This window comes from Lontra canadensis, unplaced genomic scaffold, assembly GCF_010015895.1.
Source record: "Lontra canadensis isolate GAN:19392208 unplaced genomic scaffold, GSC_riverotter_1.0 scaffold14, whole genome shotgun sequence".
Classification (NCBI taxonomy): domain Eukaryota; kingdom Metazoa; phylum Chordata; class Mammalia; order Carnivora; family Mustelidae; genus Lontra; species Lontra canadensis.
In genome coordinates, this window is record NW_022631008.1 from 24,378,515 (window position 1) to 24,396,421 (window position 17,907).

At 34.7% G+C, this 17,907-nt stretch overlaps 1 protein-coding gene across 3 annotated transcripts in view; it reads right to left on the reverse strand.

The window, feature by feature from the left end:
* SEC63 (SEC63 homolog, protein translocation regulator) overlaps positions 1–17,907 on the reverse strand; it is a 71,938-nt gene that overhangs the window by 19,900 nt on the left and 34,131 nt on the right. The window contains exons 8-17 of one of the 3 annotated variants that reach the window (XM_032858257.1): positions 16,886–16,994; positions 14,719–14,813; positions 14,488–14,620; positions 12,885–12,977; positions 11,322–11,476; positions 10,085–10,132; positions 9,365–9,512; positions 6,514–6,596; positions 3,752–3,811; positions 3,373–3,543 (exon numbers count right to left, since the gene is read on the reverse strand). In XM_032858257.1, coding sequence (XP_032714148.1) covers positions 3,373–3,543; positions 3,752–3,811; positions 6,514–6,596; positions 9,365–9,512; positions 10,085–10,132; positions 11,322–11,476; positions 12,885–12,977; positions 14,488–14,620; positions 14,719–14,813; positions 16,886–16,994 — 1,095 coding nt within the window. Of the gene's footprint in view, positions 1–3,372; positions 3,547–3,751; positions 3,812–6,513; positions 6,597–9,364; positions 9,513–10,084; positions 10,133–11,321; positions 11,477–12,884; positions 12,978–14,487; positions 14,621–14,718; positions 14,814–16,885; positions 16,995–17,907 lie in introns of all 3 variants that reach the window. The other 2 variants (XM_032858256.1, XM_032858258.1) reach the window with 2 other exon arrangements.

Sequence of the window (17,907 nt, forward strand, 5' to 3'; positions counted from 1 at the left end):
AACAAGAGTCAGATACTCAACCAACTGAGCCACCCAGGCACCCCACTTATACAATGTATTTTATTTGAAATGAGGATATGGAAAGCTCATAGAAAAGTACTGCTTTGAGAATTTAATATTATCTTCTATAGCTGATACAGCATAATGTAGTAAGGAAAGCCAATATCCCAGACAAAATATTTACTAATCCATTTCAAGAAGAAAAAAGAGCAGCAAATTAAATACAAAAAAACTCAAAGTAAATAAAACAGACCTGAAATCAATTTAAGAGAAGGCAGATACGCAAAGGGAAATCTAAACAAAACCAAAAGTTGGTTCTTTGAAAAGATTAGTAAAACTGAGAGAAGACTTATTAGGCAAGACTGATCAAAGGAAAAAGAGAATATAATAATAGGAATAAAAGAGACATTACTACAGATCCAAAAGAAATTACAAAGAGAGGACATTATCAATTACTCTGTCAATAAACTTGATAACTTAGAAGAAATGGACAAATTCCTTGGGAAGTGTAATTTACTAAAATTGATATAAGGAAAAAAGTAGAATTTGTTAAAGAAATGGACTCTAGGGGTGCCTGGGTGGCTCGGTCGTTAAGTGTCTGCCTTCAGCTCAGGTCATGATCCCAGGGTCCTAGGATCAAGCCCTATACTGGGTTCCCTGCTTGGCGGGAAGCCTGCTTCTCCCTCTCCCTCTGCTACTCCTGCTTGTGTTACCTCTCTCCCTGTGTCTCTCTCTGTCAAGTAGATGAATAAAATCTTAAAAAAAAAAAAAAAGAAGAAAAAGAAAAAGAAAAAGAAGTGTACTCTAAAACTAAAATCCCTTTTTAAAAACTCTAAGCCCAGATGGCTTCTCTAGATAGTTCTTCCAAATATGAAACAAACCCAATCTTACACAGACTCTTCCAGGAAAAAGAGAAAGAAAGAATACTTCCTAACTTGTTTAATGAGGTAAGTATAAACCTGATACAAAACCTGGCAAGGGTATTTACAAGAAAGGAAAACAATATTCTCTCATAAAAATAGATGTAGGAAAAAAATAAAATAGATGTAGGAATCCTAAACAAATATAATGAAATCTAGATAAATATGAAAAAGGATAATACGCTGTATTTGTTCCAGGAATGCAAAGACAGTTTAAAATTTCTAAATGCTTCAACATAATTCACTATATTACAGAAAGAAGAAAAATCACACCATCACCTCAACAAATGGAGAGATGACATTTAATAAAATTCAGTATTGCTCAAGATAATAATTCTCAGCAAACCTGATAAAGAATATCTACAAAAACCCTGTAGCCAACATCACGCTTAGTAGTTTGTTCCCTTTCTCCTGGAGATAAACAAGACAAGGGTGACCACCGTCCTCACGCCTAACCAACATTACACTGAAAGTTTCAGCCAATACAGTAAGAAAGGAAGAAAAAGCAAAAAGATTAAAGAAAAAAGTAAAACTGTCTTTATTCCCAGACGGCATGACTGTGTACACAGAAAATCTAAAAGTACCTACTAATGGTCAGAATCACAGGCACACCCTGGATACATTCCAGGTTCGGTTCCAGACCATTGCGGTAAATAGATTATCGCAATAAAGTAAAAATGACTTTTTTTGTTTCCTACTGCATATAAAAGTTATATTCACATTATACTATAGTATGTGAAGTATGTAAACAGTATTCTGTCTAAAAAAACATAATTAAAAAATACTTTACTGCTAAAAAATGCTAACCATCATACAAGCTTTCAGCGAACTATGATCTCTGATCACAGATCACCATAGCAAATACAATAATACAAAGTTTGAAATTATTGAGGGAATAACCACAATGTGACAGAAACACAAAGTGAGCAAATGTTGCTGGAAAAATGATACTGACAGATTTGCTCAACACAGGGTTGCCATGAACCTTCACAATGTAAAAAATGCAGTATCTGCCAAGTGCAAGAAACTGACGCACAATAAAACACGGTACACCCATATTGTCAGTTCAAGACTCCCTGATACAAGGTCAATATTTAGAAGACAGCTGTAACTTTATGCACTAGCAATAAACACTGAAGAATGGGTTTCTTTTAATGTTTTTTTGCAACAGCACCAGAAAGTATCAAATATAAAAGGGTAAATCTTATGAAAGATGTGTCATACCTCTGCCACTGGGAATTATAAAACACTGCTGAGAAAAAATTAAGGAAGATCCAAGTTAATAAAGATAAAGCATGATTATGAATAAAAAGACTCAATACTGTGGGGCACCTCGGTGGCTCAGTCAATTAAGCATCTGCCTTGGGTTCAGGTCATGACCTGAGGGTTGTAGGATAGAGCCCCATATTGGGCTCCCTGTTCAGCAGGGAGCTTGCTTTCTTCTCCCTCTCCCGCTCCCTCTGCTTGTGCTCACTCGCTCTCTCTCTCTAATAAATAAATAAAATATTAAAATCATTGATAGGCAAAAATGTCAACAGGACTCAAAAGCACTAACCATAAAATCAATGAAAGACTTTCTTAAAATTAAGTACCATCAAAAGTTTCCATTAAGAGGATAAAAAGGGACTCATATCCAGAATATATAAAGGAATCCTATAAATCCTTAAGACAACCCAATAGATAAAGAGGATATTCAAATGGCTGGTTAAGTATATGAAAAGATGCTCAATATCATTAGTTATCAGGTAAATAAAAACCACACACAGAGATACCACTACAGATCCCACTGTAGTGGTTATAATAAAAAAGAATGATAAAACCAAGCACTAGTGAGGATACAGAACAACTGAACTCATGTTTTGCTGGTAGGAATATAGAATAGCACAACTTTGGAAAACAAGCTCTTTCAGTGTGCTACCACACACTTACTTTATGACCCAGCTATTCCACTGCTAGGTACATACCCAAGAAAATGAAATGTCCACAAAACGACATATACATAAAGCACAGCATTTTTATTCAATAACAGGCAATATCTAGAAATAACCCAAATGTCCACCAGCTACAGAACAGATAGAAAAACTAGTGTATTCAGAAGATGGAGTATCACATACACACAAAGAATGGACAGCTGCTACACACAACACACATGAGTGTCATGGACATAATGCTGAATGAAAGCAAGACAAACATATTTCCACTTAAATGAAGTTTAAGGATAAAAAAAAGTAATCTATGGTAATAACAGCCAGAACTGGAAGGTATGGAGGTAGATGGAGGAGTCACTGACTGAGAAGGGACACAGGTGAGCTTTCTAGGGTGCGAAAGTTTTCTGTCTTAATCTGGGTATCACAGGTACATACATATGTAAAATTTGAGGAGCTAAACACATAGGATTTGAACATTTTAGTGTATAACTCAAAGATAATGATGATAACAGTAAAAAACTTACACTCCCAACAACTCCATTTGCCTGTTTTTGTTTCTGTTGCTTCGACTGTGGTAAGGACACAGGTGTAGGTTTTTTTTTTAATGGTTTCTTTTTTTTTGATTTGGCAGTTTTCTTGGGTCCTTTGCTCTTCTGTTGCCATCCTCCTTTTGTCCTGTTCTTATTAGTATCACCCTGCTATAAATCACAACACACATACACACTCAGAAGTTACAGCAATAGTTTCATTTGGGAGTCAGAGTAATTTTTAGATAAAAATGGCTAAACTAAATGCTTTCACAAACTGAATTACTCTCCCACAACAATAAAAATCAATCAGAGAACCTAACAAAACACTTCGAAGCTTCACCAGGAAAGAGAAGTAAGAAAAATCAAGTTTTACCCCATCTTCTGCTGGCTGTTCCTCTGCAGCACAAATAGATTGCTCCTTTTCAAATACTTCCTAGGGAGGAAAAATATGAAGTCTATCAACCTATATTTATCTTTCAGATAAAGTAATCTTTAAAAATAGATTACCAATAAGTTTTTTACCTTGTGACAACTGGTAAGGGGAGGGAGAAGATCAGTTTTTTAGCAATTACTAAATGATGCGTGCAATTCAGCAATTACTAAATGACACTTCAAAAGTTACCTTCAGAAATATCTCACATCGGTCTTGAATACATTTTGAAAAGTACATTCTACTTGAATTTACAAATGCAATGACTTAAGATACATAAACTCACTATAAATTCAAGAATATTTCATTGTTTAAAATAACTATGGAAGTGCGCATGGCTGGCTCAGTTGGTAGAGTGTGAGACTCTTGATCTCAGAGTTTTGAGTTCAAGCCCCTTACTAGAGGTAGAGTTTACTTAAGAAAAACAAAATTTTTTAATTTTTTTTTAATTAATTACATATATAAATAAAATACATAAGGGGTGAAACACTGAAAAAACCGATATAATCGAAAAACATACCCACTATATAATCCACTTAGGATCAGAATAAAAGGCATAAATTTAGGATTTAAATTCCAGTAACATTTCAGTGAGAATCTATACTAGAAGATCATAAGTGATGTTGGTTGTGTTTAATAAACGTCCTGGAATTACTAAAGCTAACAAATAAAAATAATGATAACTTAGGCTTTAAACTGTTAGCCTAATTCAGGGGTCCACAAACTATGGCCCACTGCCCGGTCTTCAAATAAAAGTTTTACTGGAACTCAACCATGCCCATTTGTGAATTCGGTAGTTGCTACAGAAACCAAGTGGCCCATAAAACCTAAAAATTTATTAATTGGACCTCTATAGAAAAAGTGTGCCAATCCCTAGTCTAATTCTACCATCTCTGCTTCATTTCTTCATTTATTAGCTGGGTTCTAATACTTAATTACTCTGAGGTTCGGTTCATACAAGAACTTGAAGATAAATATTTGATTCTTTCCCTTTTCCAAGGCAATTTTTTTTTTTCCCTACCAATTACCCCAGAAGTGTCAACAGCCTAAGACCAATTTTTACTCATTTTCAGACTGGGAATTCCAAAGCATGTAGGTTATATAAATTTGGATTCTATGCCCAATTCTAGCCACTGGCTTTGAGGTTTCCTCTTCTCCCACTTCTCATCCAGCGCCCATAACACAAATGCTTCCTTACCACTTGTTACCATAAAATCAACATCTTTGATTTGATATATCCTACTAAAGTATGCTTTTCCGACCAGAGATCTTAGAGATGGGGTTTAAAGGCAGAGTACGTTAGATATTCACAGGCTCCAGCGTAGAACAGGCTAAAATCTCCCACTAGTTGAATATGCAGAGTTAAAAATAGTACATTTAATTAAAAATGAGTTACAACTATAGTTCTAACTTGGGAGGTAAGAGTTGACTTGGGAGGTAATATAAATATGTAACAGAAACTAAGAAAAACAAGATGTACAGGAAACATATACAATGTGATTGAATTTAATGAAAGGAAATCAGAAAAGTACCAGGGTGTATTTATATATACATAAAGTGTAAAGACCCAGGCAGTAAATATGAGCTCAGAGAAAGAGATGAAAGGATACACACAAGACTCAATTCTGGTCCTCTCAGACTGACAAGGGGTTTCCTGAGGGAGGTGGGTGAGAGAAAGAATCCATAATAGTGAAAGCATCATTTAACCCCACAGGTACTCATGCATTAGGGTATCTTAGGTGATGAGCTTCAAGATCAATCATCTCAGAGTGGCAGGACTTTAGGTGATTTTAATCTCTTCCTATACTTTTCTGCATTACCTGAAGTTTTTTCCCCAGCCAGCATGACTTTTTCAGATAATTAGAAAAAAAATTTTTTCACTATAATTTAAAAAATTAAGAGTAAATTCAGAGTCGACCAAGAAGGAACAGGTAAAGAAATTTCCAACAATAATCAATAATTAATCTTTATACAGTACTTTAAATACTATACTCACATTACCTTATTATTACAATGTTTTATAGGGAATTAACAAATCATCACATAAAGAATTAATCTATTATCAAGGGTTTTTTGTATGTAAAAACTAATGTGAAAAACTATGAATATTAATTTAAAATATCAAAACAAGTAATAGGACTTGCAAAATTAGATTTTACTACTGTAATAGTTTTGACTTTGAGAATATGTGACTTAAAATGAGAAAACACATATTAGAACTTTAACACATAACTTTTTTTCCCTTTTTTTCATTGAAGTATAGTTGACACACAATGTTAAACATTAGTTTCAGGAGTACAACATAGTGATTCAAGAACTCCATATGTTACACTATGTAACCATACAACACTGTTATAATACCCTTGTGCTATACTCTGAATCCCATGACTTACTTTTCAATAATCAGAAGTCTGTACCTCCTTTTCCCTTCACCTCTCAACATGTAACTTTTTTTTTTTAAAGATTTTATTTATTTATTTGACAGAGAGAGATCACAAGCAGACAGAGAGGCAGGCAGAGAGAGAGAGAGGGAAGCAGGCTCCCTGCTGAGCAGAGAGCCCAATGCGGGACTCGATCCCAGGACCCTGAGATCATGACCTGAGCTGAAGGCAGCGGCTTAACCCACTGAGCCACCCAGGCGCCCCAACACATACTTTTTTAAACACATAACTGTTAAAGCATAAAAATAAAAAGAGATTACTTACTGCCATTGTTTGCCTTGTCAATTTAACCAACACTGTAACTAGGGATCCTACTGTGATGTTGTTGCTGTCTTCATCATCCAATACTACAAGACGACAGTAAAAAATCACAGTAAACAATACAATTCCATTTGGTATTTCAGTATTTCAAACATATTTTAAACTTCGTAACAAATATTTTGACTGTCTACGCTATATAAAACACTCCACTAGATGCCTTCAACAATGCACTCATTTAATTTTTAAAATAGCTCTCTGAAGATTATTTCTACTTTAAAGAAAGGGAGGTTCAAAACTAAAGTAAAATGCCTGAGGTCACATCATGGCTATATTGGCACTGCCAAGCTTCAAATACTGGTCTTTTTTTTTTTTTTTAAAGATTTTTATTTATTTATTTGACAGATAAAGATCACAAGTAGGCATAGAGGCAGGCAGAGAAGAGAGAGGAGGAAGCAGGCTCCCTGCCAAGCAGAGAGCCCAATATGGGGATCGATCCCAGGACCCCGGGATCAGGACCTGAGCCGAAGGCAGAGGCTTTAACCCACTGAGCCACCCAGGCACCCCAAACCCTGGTCTTTTAAAACAAAGTATAATGTAAGGACGACTGTACCACAACTTTCTTTCTTAATGATATAAAAATCTGTCACTCTATTAAATTGTGCAAACCTTGTATTCACAAGATTTTACCTATATGATCAATGCCGGTCTGCCTGTCAAAAATAAAACAGTATTCCAAGTCACATTAAATTTATTTCTTAAGGCAAGAACTTAAGAGTTTTGTTTATAGTAAAAACAAAAGCTTAAAAAGCTTTTGCAATTTAATTTTTTTGAAACCACATTTGCTACACATACTGCTAAAAGCTATTGAAATAAACTTAACATTAAAATTAATAAACATTAAAATAAACATTAATGTTAAGATTAATAAATAAAATAAATTATCCTATCTTATTCAAATTCATTTTTCCTCCAAATTTTATCTGTAAGAGTTTTCTTCACTTTGTATTTCTCCCTACAGATTTTTCTAAGTTGGTTATGTTTATTTTACACAGATTTAGATTAGCATACTCTGTTCTGGCCTACATTAACACACCACCAGTTGGAAAAGAACAGCCTCCAAGAAACTGTAACTGCTTTCTCCTCCATTACTGGCTGTGAGGTGCAACAGCTGGGCATCAAGAACAATACAATATCCTGGGGCACCTGGGTGGCTCAGTCTATAAAGCATCCGTCTCTTGATCTCGGCTCAGGCCACAATCTCAGGGTATGGAGATCAAGCCCTGAGTCAGTTCCAAGCTGAGTATGGAGCCTGCTTAAGATTCTCTCTCCCTCTCCCTCTGCCCCTCCCCAACTCCCTCTCTGCCATCTCCCCGCAACCCCCCGGCCCCTGCCTCACACTCTAAAAAAGAAAAAATAATAATAATTATTTAAAAAGAAGGATAAAATATCCTTTCTTCAATCTGGAAGTCTCCATTATCTCATATCAAATCTGGGCTACACATTTGTCAACACTGCACAACTCAGAGTTGCATGAGCACTACATGCGAATTAACAGCTCTAACAATATCTACCTGCCATTTGAGGCTTTCAAGTGGAGAAAAAGCCTACAGGAGATTCTATACAGCCTCTAAGCAATGTGGGAAAGTGATCCATCATCTCTAGCACTGGATCTTGAAGATGCCCCTTTCCTGCTTCTAAAATTCTTCTACTCTCCCTCCATTAACTATATTACTCATATTACACATTTGGATAGCACTGTGAAAATATAGTAAATTGTTTATGCAAGATGCTATGGAGTGAAATACATCATGAAGTTTCCCAGTGAGATCACAAGGAAATCCAAACTCCCCACAGTCCCAGCTTTCATTACATGTATCCTACACTCAAGCCAAAACGAAACCAGATTGCAGTTTACTTTACCTCTCAAACACTCCAGTCTTTGAAAGCCATTTTTTTCTTTTCAATTCCATTAGAATGCAAACCCAATAAGGCAGAAGCTTTGTCTTACTAGTATTTCCCAAAAACCCAAAAAAATGAGTGGCACTCAACAGTTGTTGAATGAACAGAGAGCACAATGTCTGTGTCATTCACTTAACACCTGCCTTATGTTTCTTTGTTTTTAATCCTATGTCTACGTCCTATTTCCTCAACTACACTATAAACTGTTTAAAGACAGATATCATTCCTATTACATCCTTGTATTCTTGGTCCCACAAGATTGTTCTCACAACAGGAACTTAATAAATGTCAAAATGCAGAATAATGTTACAATGAAGGCATGGAGCAACAATCTCTAATTCTGTCACCACCATAAGATACTATTATTCAGCTATTAAAATGGGGACTCATAAGACAATTGTGTAGGTAGAAAAATCAATTTTTCACCCCAGCAGACACAGAGACATGTTGAGAAAAACATGAAATGTGGCACAGAACGTGGCAATTTCCAAGGCTTACTAAAGTAAACTGGACTTTTTAAAATTAATTTTAGAACTAAGCAGCTATTTCTTTTACACTAACAATATACACTTCAAGTATTTTTCAGTGCACCTGAAAATCTTTCATTCTTTGAAAAGTTAAGATATTCCTAAAACTTGAACTACAAAACAGAGTCCTCAGGCTTAATCCCATTCTGAGGAAGATAAAAGTAAGGTTCTATGGGATTCTATCAGTGTTCTCAAAACTATTAAGCATATATCATATTCCATTACAGCCAATCTGATAGGTAAACTACAGTTCTGGGAAGTCTAATTACACATTATGGTATCAAATGTTTTGAGAACTTCAACCCACATAAACAAAAGCCAATCTATCAAAAGGGAAAAAATGGTCAACAGGGAAACCTCCCACTTACCCTGTGATTTTATATCCATAGTCACATATGGGAAACTACCAAGGACAGCCATAACCTCTTCATATTTTTCATCTTCGAGGAAGTGCAGTAGATTGTGACGATCTGATTCTTTTAAACTCACCAAATCCTGAATAGTCTTAATTTTGTACTGAATTTCAAAAGAGAGAGAGAGAGAAAGAAAATAAATTCCAAAGTCATAGAATTTTTCACAAAAAGAAAATTAGCATGTTTCACTAAAACAAAATCCAGAAACTTTTAGAAAAATGCTAAGATTATACTGGGTCCCAAACTTGCAATGGTTCTGCTTACAATCTTTCAACTTTACAATGCTGAGAAAGCAATGCGCTCAGTAGAAACTGTACTCTGAATTTTGATCTTTTCCAGTTCTAATGATATTGGATACCACACTATCGTTACGCTGGGGAGCAGCAACGAACTGCAGCTTCCAGTCAGCCACGCGATCACAAGGGTGAACAATCCATACAATCATTCTGTTTTTCACTTTCAGTGAAAAATAAGTATTCAAAAAGTATTCAATAAATGACAAGAGACAGATATTCAACACTTTATTATAAAACAGGCTTTGTGTTAGAAGATTTTGCCCAACTGTAGGTTAATGTAAGTGTTCTGCGCATGTTTAAGGTAGGCTAAGCTAAGCTATGATGTTTGGTAGGCTAGGTGTATTAAATGCATTTTCGACTTAGGATATTTTCAACTTACGATCGATGGCTTTATGAGGATGTAACCCCACTGTAAGCTGAGGAAGATCTGCATACACATTTCAAAGCAAAAAATACAACTTTATAGCATTTCATGGCCTTTTATCCAAAGAAATTCAAATTTAGGATTTTTCTTTAATTACAAAGTTAATACAGGGTAATTTTTTTCATTTAGAAAAAATAAAGTTAGGGGGAAAAAACAGTAATATTCATAGAATCTTGACCCAACCAAGAACAACTGTCATTTGATATGTTCAGTTTGCTGACCCATATTTTCAATTTTAATGATAAAAACCTGTAAGAGTATGAACTTATCTCCAAGTACAACTACACCCTTAACATTTTACTATACAATATTCTCATTTTTGTTATTTTCTAAATACAGCTGTCTGTTACCGCAGTAATACCCATTTAGGCTTAAGGGATACTTAGAACAGTGTTAATTTCCAGGCATTTGGTATTAGTTATTAATATTTTACTTTCACAGACAGGGCTTAGATCATGAGGAATAGAGAATGCCCACTTTTGGATTACACAGTTTTCAATGAAAAATGTGAACAAATTTATAAGAGCAATACAATTACCTGAAAGGACAGAGAACCCATATGTGAATCTCTAATACACATTAGTTCTACATTAATATGCTACCAAATCCAATGTCTATCTCCCACCCACTTTGTCTAACGTATACAAAGTAATGTTCAAAATCTCCTATCAGAATTATAATTTGCTTTTTCTTATATTTCCTCAATTTTTTTCATTTACACATATTTTTGCCATATCTTAAGATTATCAGATCTTTACTATAGATTATATTACCTAAACTAGAAGCATCTTTATTTGATCTACTTGTGTTTTGAGAACTTCATTTTTTTTTATTCCTATTCAACCAATAAACCATTGCCCAACCTTAAAGCCAGGCATCAAACGAGTGGAAAGCACACAGTGCAGTTTTACTTTGTACATTTATTTCTGATACCATAATATAAAGTCTTAATTGCTAAAATGCACTGACCCCCCCCCCAAAATAGTAAAATCACTTATAGCAGGTAAATAGTATAAAACACCTAATTAAGAAAATGCTAACGGAACCACTTTAGGGATAGCTGTAGAGTGTTTAAGACATTCTAAATCTAAGAAATTCACAGTAAACCCTTCTAGAACACTTTTCACTTTGTGTTGCCTTTAAGTAACATGACAAACTGTTTAAAGCAGATTTTAAAGTGGCAAAGAATTACCTTTTTATGATTAGAAACTCTCCTAAGATTGTCCTCTTCAATGTGAGGGAGCTGTAGAAGGGGAGACTTAAACTGCTGAAGGCCCTGCACAGCCATCTGGGAAAGCTTCATGCAGTTTTCTAGGGATGCCAAAGTTGGAGCACGAAACTCCCTTTCTTAGAAAGAACAGGAATAAAAGAAAAAACAAGGCTGGACTTTTTATATGTTCCAGAGTATACAACTCATCACAAAAACATGACTCATATGAATATGATTAACACCCCAAATTTTAAGATCATAGTGTTGATTTTCCTTTAGAAGTTGTAAGATCCAGTATGGAGGTTCCTCAGAAAGTTAAAACTACAACTACTCTATGACCCAGCAATTGCACTACTAAGTATTTACCCAAAGGATACAAAATACAGATTCGAAGGGAGAATGCACCCTAATGTTTATAGTGGTATTATCAACAATAGCCAAACTATAGAGAGAGCCCAAATGTCCATCAACCAATGAATGGGTAAAGATGTGGTGTGCATATATATAAAATGGGAGTATTACTCAGTTATCAAAAAGCATGAAATCTTGCCATTTGCAACAATGTGGACAGAGCCAGAGTGTATTATGCTAAGTGAAAAAAGTCAGATAAAGATTAAATACCACATGATCTCATTCATATGTGGAATCTTAGGAAAGAAAAGATGAACATATAGGAAGTGGCAGGACAGTGGGGGAGGAGAGAGAAGCCCTAAGACACTCTTAATGACAGAGAATAAACTGAGGGTTGATGGAACAAGGTGGGTGAGGGATGGGCTAAATGGTGATGGGTATTAAAGAAGGCACTTGTTGTGATAAGCACTGGGTGTTGTATGTAAGTGATGATCACTGAATTCTACTCCAGAAACCAATGCTGCACTGTATGTTACTTCCTAAAATTTAATTTAAAAAAAAAGTTGTAAGATACCAAAAACATATAAACATGTTCAAATGCAACAATTATTATCCAACAAGCATTGGTTAATGCTAGAATAATTCTCTGCATCACCTCCCAAAACAGTAAATTATCAGTATCAATAACATACTGATACCATGCCAAGAACTGATATCAGCCATAACAACAAACCACAACCATTATCTCCTTTCTTAAGGGTCTCCCTTTCCATTACTGACCACAAACTTCCTCATTCTTTTTTCTTTCCCCTCAGTCTTTTTTCCCTTCATGCGAAAAATACATGTCAGATGAGTCATCATCACTTAAATTATTTCAAACTCATTGTTAAAATACAGAAAAACCTAACTCTAAAAATATTCAAAAAAAGGAAAAGGTATCTTAAATCTTTACAAATAAGTGACAAACAATTAAGACAATAAGTAAATTCAAAAACATGAGTGTGATAAAGACTTTGCATAATGGAAAATATAGGAAAGAAGTAAGAAAAACCATGAACCAGAAGTTGGAAAGCCGATTCAACTTCTCTACAGGCAGAATTACTGTTGGTGCTCATAAATCCTGAAACTATGAAGTATACTCTGCAGAAGCTTGCAAGAAAAAGGACAACATAATTAATTACATTCCCACCTCACCTTCACGGCTCCGAGCCATTATTATTAGCTGGCAGATAACATTAACCATTTCTTGAAGCAGGGCAGGGCATTTTTTCAACATAAATTGCTGATCTGCAAAGCAATAGAAAACCTGAAACAAATCATTCCACTTTTATAGTTAAAACATCTTTATCATCTATAGTCCTAGACTAATACTAAATTTAAGCTGTCCCACAAATATTTCACATGACCTCAGAATTTTACAGGTTGAACACAACAGTTTCCCCTAAGCAGCACTAGCAAAAATCAGAGAACCCTAGCTCAGATTAGATGTTCTGAAGGCAAATTTTTAGTATTATGGTGGTGTGCTTTGTAAGTTACCTCCCTTTTCTAGAACAGTTTTAAACTTAATTCTAATCTTACTATATTTAAGAACCTTAAGAATCTTCTTGTGTACCTAGTTTCTACAACTATGAATAAGTCCAAAGGCTAAGACTGAGAATAAAAGTTAACTCAATGCAGAAAGAGAAGGGGGAGGAAGGGGAAAGAGACAGACTCATTTTTATTGCATGTAACAGTTAACTATTAAGATCATCCATTGGGGTTAGTACTCAACCTAAAAAAGTATTTGTTCCCTGTTTCTTAGATAATTGGTAAGAAATGGAGATGGATTCACATCTGTACAGAATATTAGGAAAATCAGAATTACTGATTAATTTGCAATTCCAACAATGCCTAAATAGCGATCCTTCATTCCATCACAAGTATCCTATCTTACCACCAATTACTGAGCATCAACAAGCCTTGTTTTCAGAAGCATTTGATTATATTTTTGGCTTCAAAAAGGGACAGATGAAGAGGAGCTTTATTCAGAAAGAACATTTATTCCCTAGGAATAATAATTTTCTCTTGAAACTTCAAATGAAGTAATGCCAAGTAAAGAAGAAATGACAAATTCATGACACCCCTGGAAACAGCACTGTCCTATCCACTGCTTTTCTTTTACATAGAGAGGAGGCTTCAAGCAATTTAGGAAGCTTTCAATAAAGATTAAACCCTTATCAGGAATCACTGCTGGAGGTGATGGTAGTAGTGGTGGTTGACTAAAATACTTATTGTGAAATCCATTTTTCTTCCCCCAAACAGGTTGAAAAGCTTATAAAATCTTTTTTAAAAAGTCACTAGAAATTACTATATAATCTGCAACTGAATAAACATTTCTCAGAGTATTCTCTCACCTTAAAATACTAAATTTTAACATTTATCAAAATATCTTACTTTAGACCTTCAAAATATTTGTGAATTATGCAGCATAAAGATTTCTTTTTAAAAGGTCCTTGAGCAATTATTTGATGAAAAAAGAACAGGACCAAAACACTGCACCACGAGGTTAATTAAATGCACTGCTTTTGTACCATTAAAACCCTGCAGAGGGGCACCTGGGTGGCTCAGTCAGTTAAGCACCCTACTCAGGTCATGATCTCAGGTTCGTGAGATGGAGCCCCACCCCAGGCTCCATCCTCAGCTTCAAGTCGGCTTGAGAGCCTTTCCCCCTCCTTATCCCTTCCCCAGCTCATGTGTGCTCTCTAAAATAAATAAAATCTTAAAAAAACAAAAAACCCTGCAGATATTAGAATCATACCTTCTTCAAGGGTCTCAGGAATTTTCATTCTAGCAAGATGAGACAGTAAAAGAACTCTGGCTTTCAGGCTATATGGGCAGGTAAGTGGAGGTTCATTCTTCTTTAAATTAATGCTGCCAATTTCTCTGATTAGCTACAGTAAATAAAATAATTATTAAAAAATATACCTAAAAAAGCATTAACCTTAATACCTAAATGCTTATATCAAAGAATCTGGGCAATAGGCCTAACCTGAGGTATTAAAATATTATCTGTTGGTCTGCTTGTGGCATCTTTATTATACTGAGGATCAAATTCAGAGGCTCCAGCCAAAACCATGATAAGACCTAAGAAAACAAAAGTAACATGAAGGTAAATAAATACATTTGCTTACCTAATAATTTCCTCTCCTATGATATTTCATTAATCCTACACTAAGGCAATTTTCCACTTGCTCGTAAAGCTAAAAATCATCTGCACTCCACTAACAAGTATTCATTTTTCCCATAAAAAACATTTCACTTTTTAAAACACGTACAATATTACCTATCACAAGTAAATAGAAATACACATCAAATTAAGGGCCCGAAGCACTGGATGCATGAAAATCAGTTCAAACAGCATTTGTTTCTAGACTTAAGCATGTATTCCACTGAAACTTTCTATAGAGTAATTATTAAGTAATTATTAACTAATTATAGAGTAATTATTATTAAATTATTAATAATAAGTAATTATTAATTATTGATAACTATTATGTGAAAAAGAGGGGACTCCATAGTTAAGCAAGGCTGAGAAACAAGGAGTTAAAAAGAGTTTTAGGTGTCTTTACTTCATGACTTCTCAAAGTCTTAAGTAAACTGAAATACTCTGTAATTTACAGAAATTTTTATTACGGAATTCTGGAGGGTTTGTGGGAAGTGTTCTTTGATGTACACATGATTCGCAGCTACATATACTATTAGCATTACTCGTTAGCTCTTTAAAGACTGGCACTACAGTCATCAATCTTACCTTCTGGCAGAAAATACATACAATGTATTCACAAAAAGCAGGACGGTACAGAGGTTAACAACATAGACCCTAGAGTTTCACTCCCTAACTAAATGACCTAGGACAATGTTCTTCACCTCTCTATGGGCCTCACTTTCTAAGGACATGCCTGACACACAGCAGGCACAGTATATGTGTATGCCAATCACTACCCTCAAATGTTTCATGAAACAACTCCTAAAACAGCTATACAATAAATGACACCAACACTGAAGTAATCTAGGATACATAGCCAAGCCCACCAGCAGCTAAACAATGCTTTTCAGGCAGAACTGTGTAAGGAAAAGTGTCACCATCAGAAATAGAAATCATGATCACTGATGCAAAAAACACATTAAAACACATTATAAACATGAAGCACTTTCATAAGGGGGTTTCTATATTGATACTTCAGTTCAACATAAGGAAAAGTGATATATGTGTACAAAACAGAAAGTAACAGCCACTTATTCCTCAGAAGTAAAAGATTTGCTCATTCCAAAAATAAAAGATCTGTTCACATAGTCATAAGATTCTGAGAAGTCTCTTTTCTGAGAAGTCTTTTTCTATCAAAAAAAATTAATAAAACTGGCAAATCAAAACTACAGAAAACTCCATTTAGGTTTTGGAACAAAAATTTTTTAAAATTTGTATCTTCCTTTTTTTTTTCCCTAAGGAGGGGAAGGAGGGCTTGTCTATATGTCTATAAGTTCTGCAGAGCAGTGATTCTGAAAGGCAATACTATATGCTCCAAGGATGAAATTTATAATGTTAGCTTTATGGAATCAAAGAAAGTATTTTAGATGACGTTTTTTTTTTCCATAAAGAAATTCTGAAATAAGACTCTGGGAATGAAACACTCTGGCAATTTTCTTTCAACATATCCAAGACCTCTACTTATTTTATTGAAACTAATACAGTATAATGCACTGATTTAGGGCCTGGAAACCAGACTGCTTGAGTTCAATCCTAATTCTACCACTTACTGTATGCATCCTTAAGCTCAGTTTCCCCATCTACAAAATGTGCTTAAAAACAGTAACTTACTTATGGGAGCAAAATAAAGATTAAATGAGTTAACACATACATATTCCCTAGCAATGCCTGGTATACAACAAAATACTCAAGAAATATTAGCTAGTATTATTACAAAATTAGCCACATGAAGCTTTGCCATAAAATTTCTAGGGGGAAAAAAATATATATATATATAGCTGAGTAAGTGGTAATAATAGAAATACAGTACATGTGGACAAATAGTGTTAGCATTCTCCTCCAGCTTTAGTTATTTGAACAGAATACAAAACTGAAATGAAATGTCTCCAGTTGAATATGTATCATATAAATGATTCAGAAAATAAAATCATAGCTACTTAAATTTACTTACGTTTCATATCCATATTTCGGGTTTTATAAACAAAATATGTATAAATCTGTGTTGTGCGTATTAGGATCTGGTCTCCACTATAGCGTATTGAGCGATACCACCAAGAGCCCTAAAATGCAAATAAAATTAAACAATAAATAAAGCATCAAAATCACAATAAATATTAGGTTTGATGCAGAGTATGTTTCTGGTCAAATTTTCTAACTGTTCATAACAATACCTGAACTTAAGAACAAATGCTTTGTTACAAATTTCAAATTATTCAGCTAGTATTTATACTGCCCAACACCTAAACATCAACCTACCTCACTATATGTAGGATTAAAATATTTATGGTTCAGTTAGAAGCTGAAGACAAAACAGAAACAAAACAACCCACTGCATAAAAGCAACAAGCTGGTTCCTGACACAGTTTGTATTTAATAAATATTTGGTAAGTTATAGTGCAGGAGCAATTTTATAGTTGATATGCTATTTCATTCACATGATTCCATGTAGCTGGATCCTCACACAACAAACCTATGAAGAAGGCAAGACAAGTTAATTATCAAGCTTACTATGGGGACTCAGAGGAACTATAAGCCCAGAAAGAAAACCACCAGTCACAAAAGAAACAGTAAAATCATAAACTTTATGTTATCTCCATATTGAGTATTATGAAATAGTTTTTAAAAATAAAGTTGCTCTGTATGTTATAGCTCCAATATAGGAAGCAAAAAAGTCACAAAATAATACATACAGTAAGATAACATATTTTTTTTAAAGTGTGTATGTATATACAATCTACAGAAAACTATCTGAAAGGGGTGTCTGGGTGCCTCAGCTGGTTAAGCATCCAACTCAATTTCTGTTCAGGTCATGATCTCAGGGTCCTGGGAACCGGCCCTGCACTGGGCTCCATGCTCAGCAGAGAGTCTGCTTGAGATTCTCTCTCTCCTTCTCCACTCTGCCCCTCCCCCCTCAAAAATAAATAAAAATTTTTTTTAAATCTCAAAGGGAGAATACCAATCTTATTGGTGATT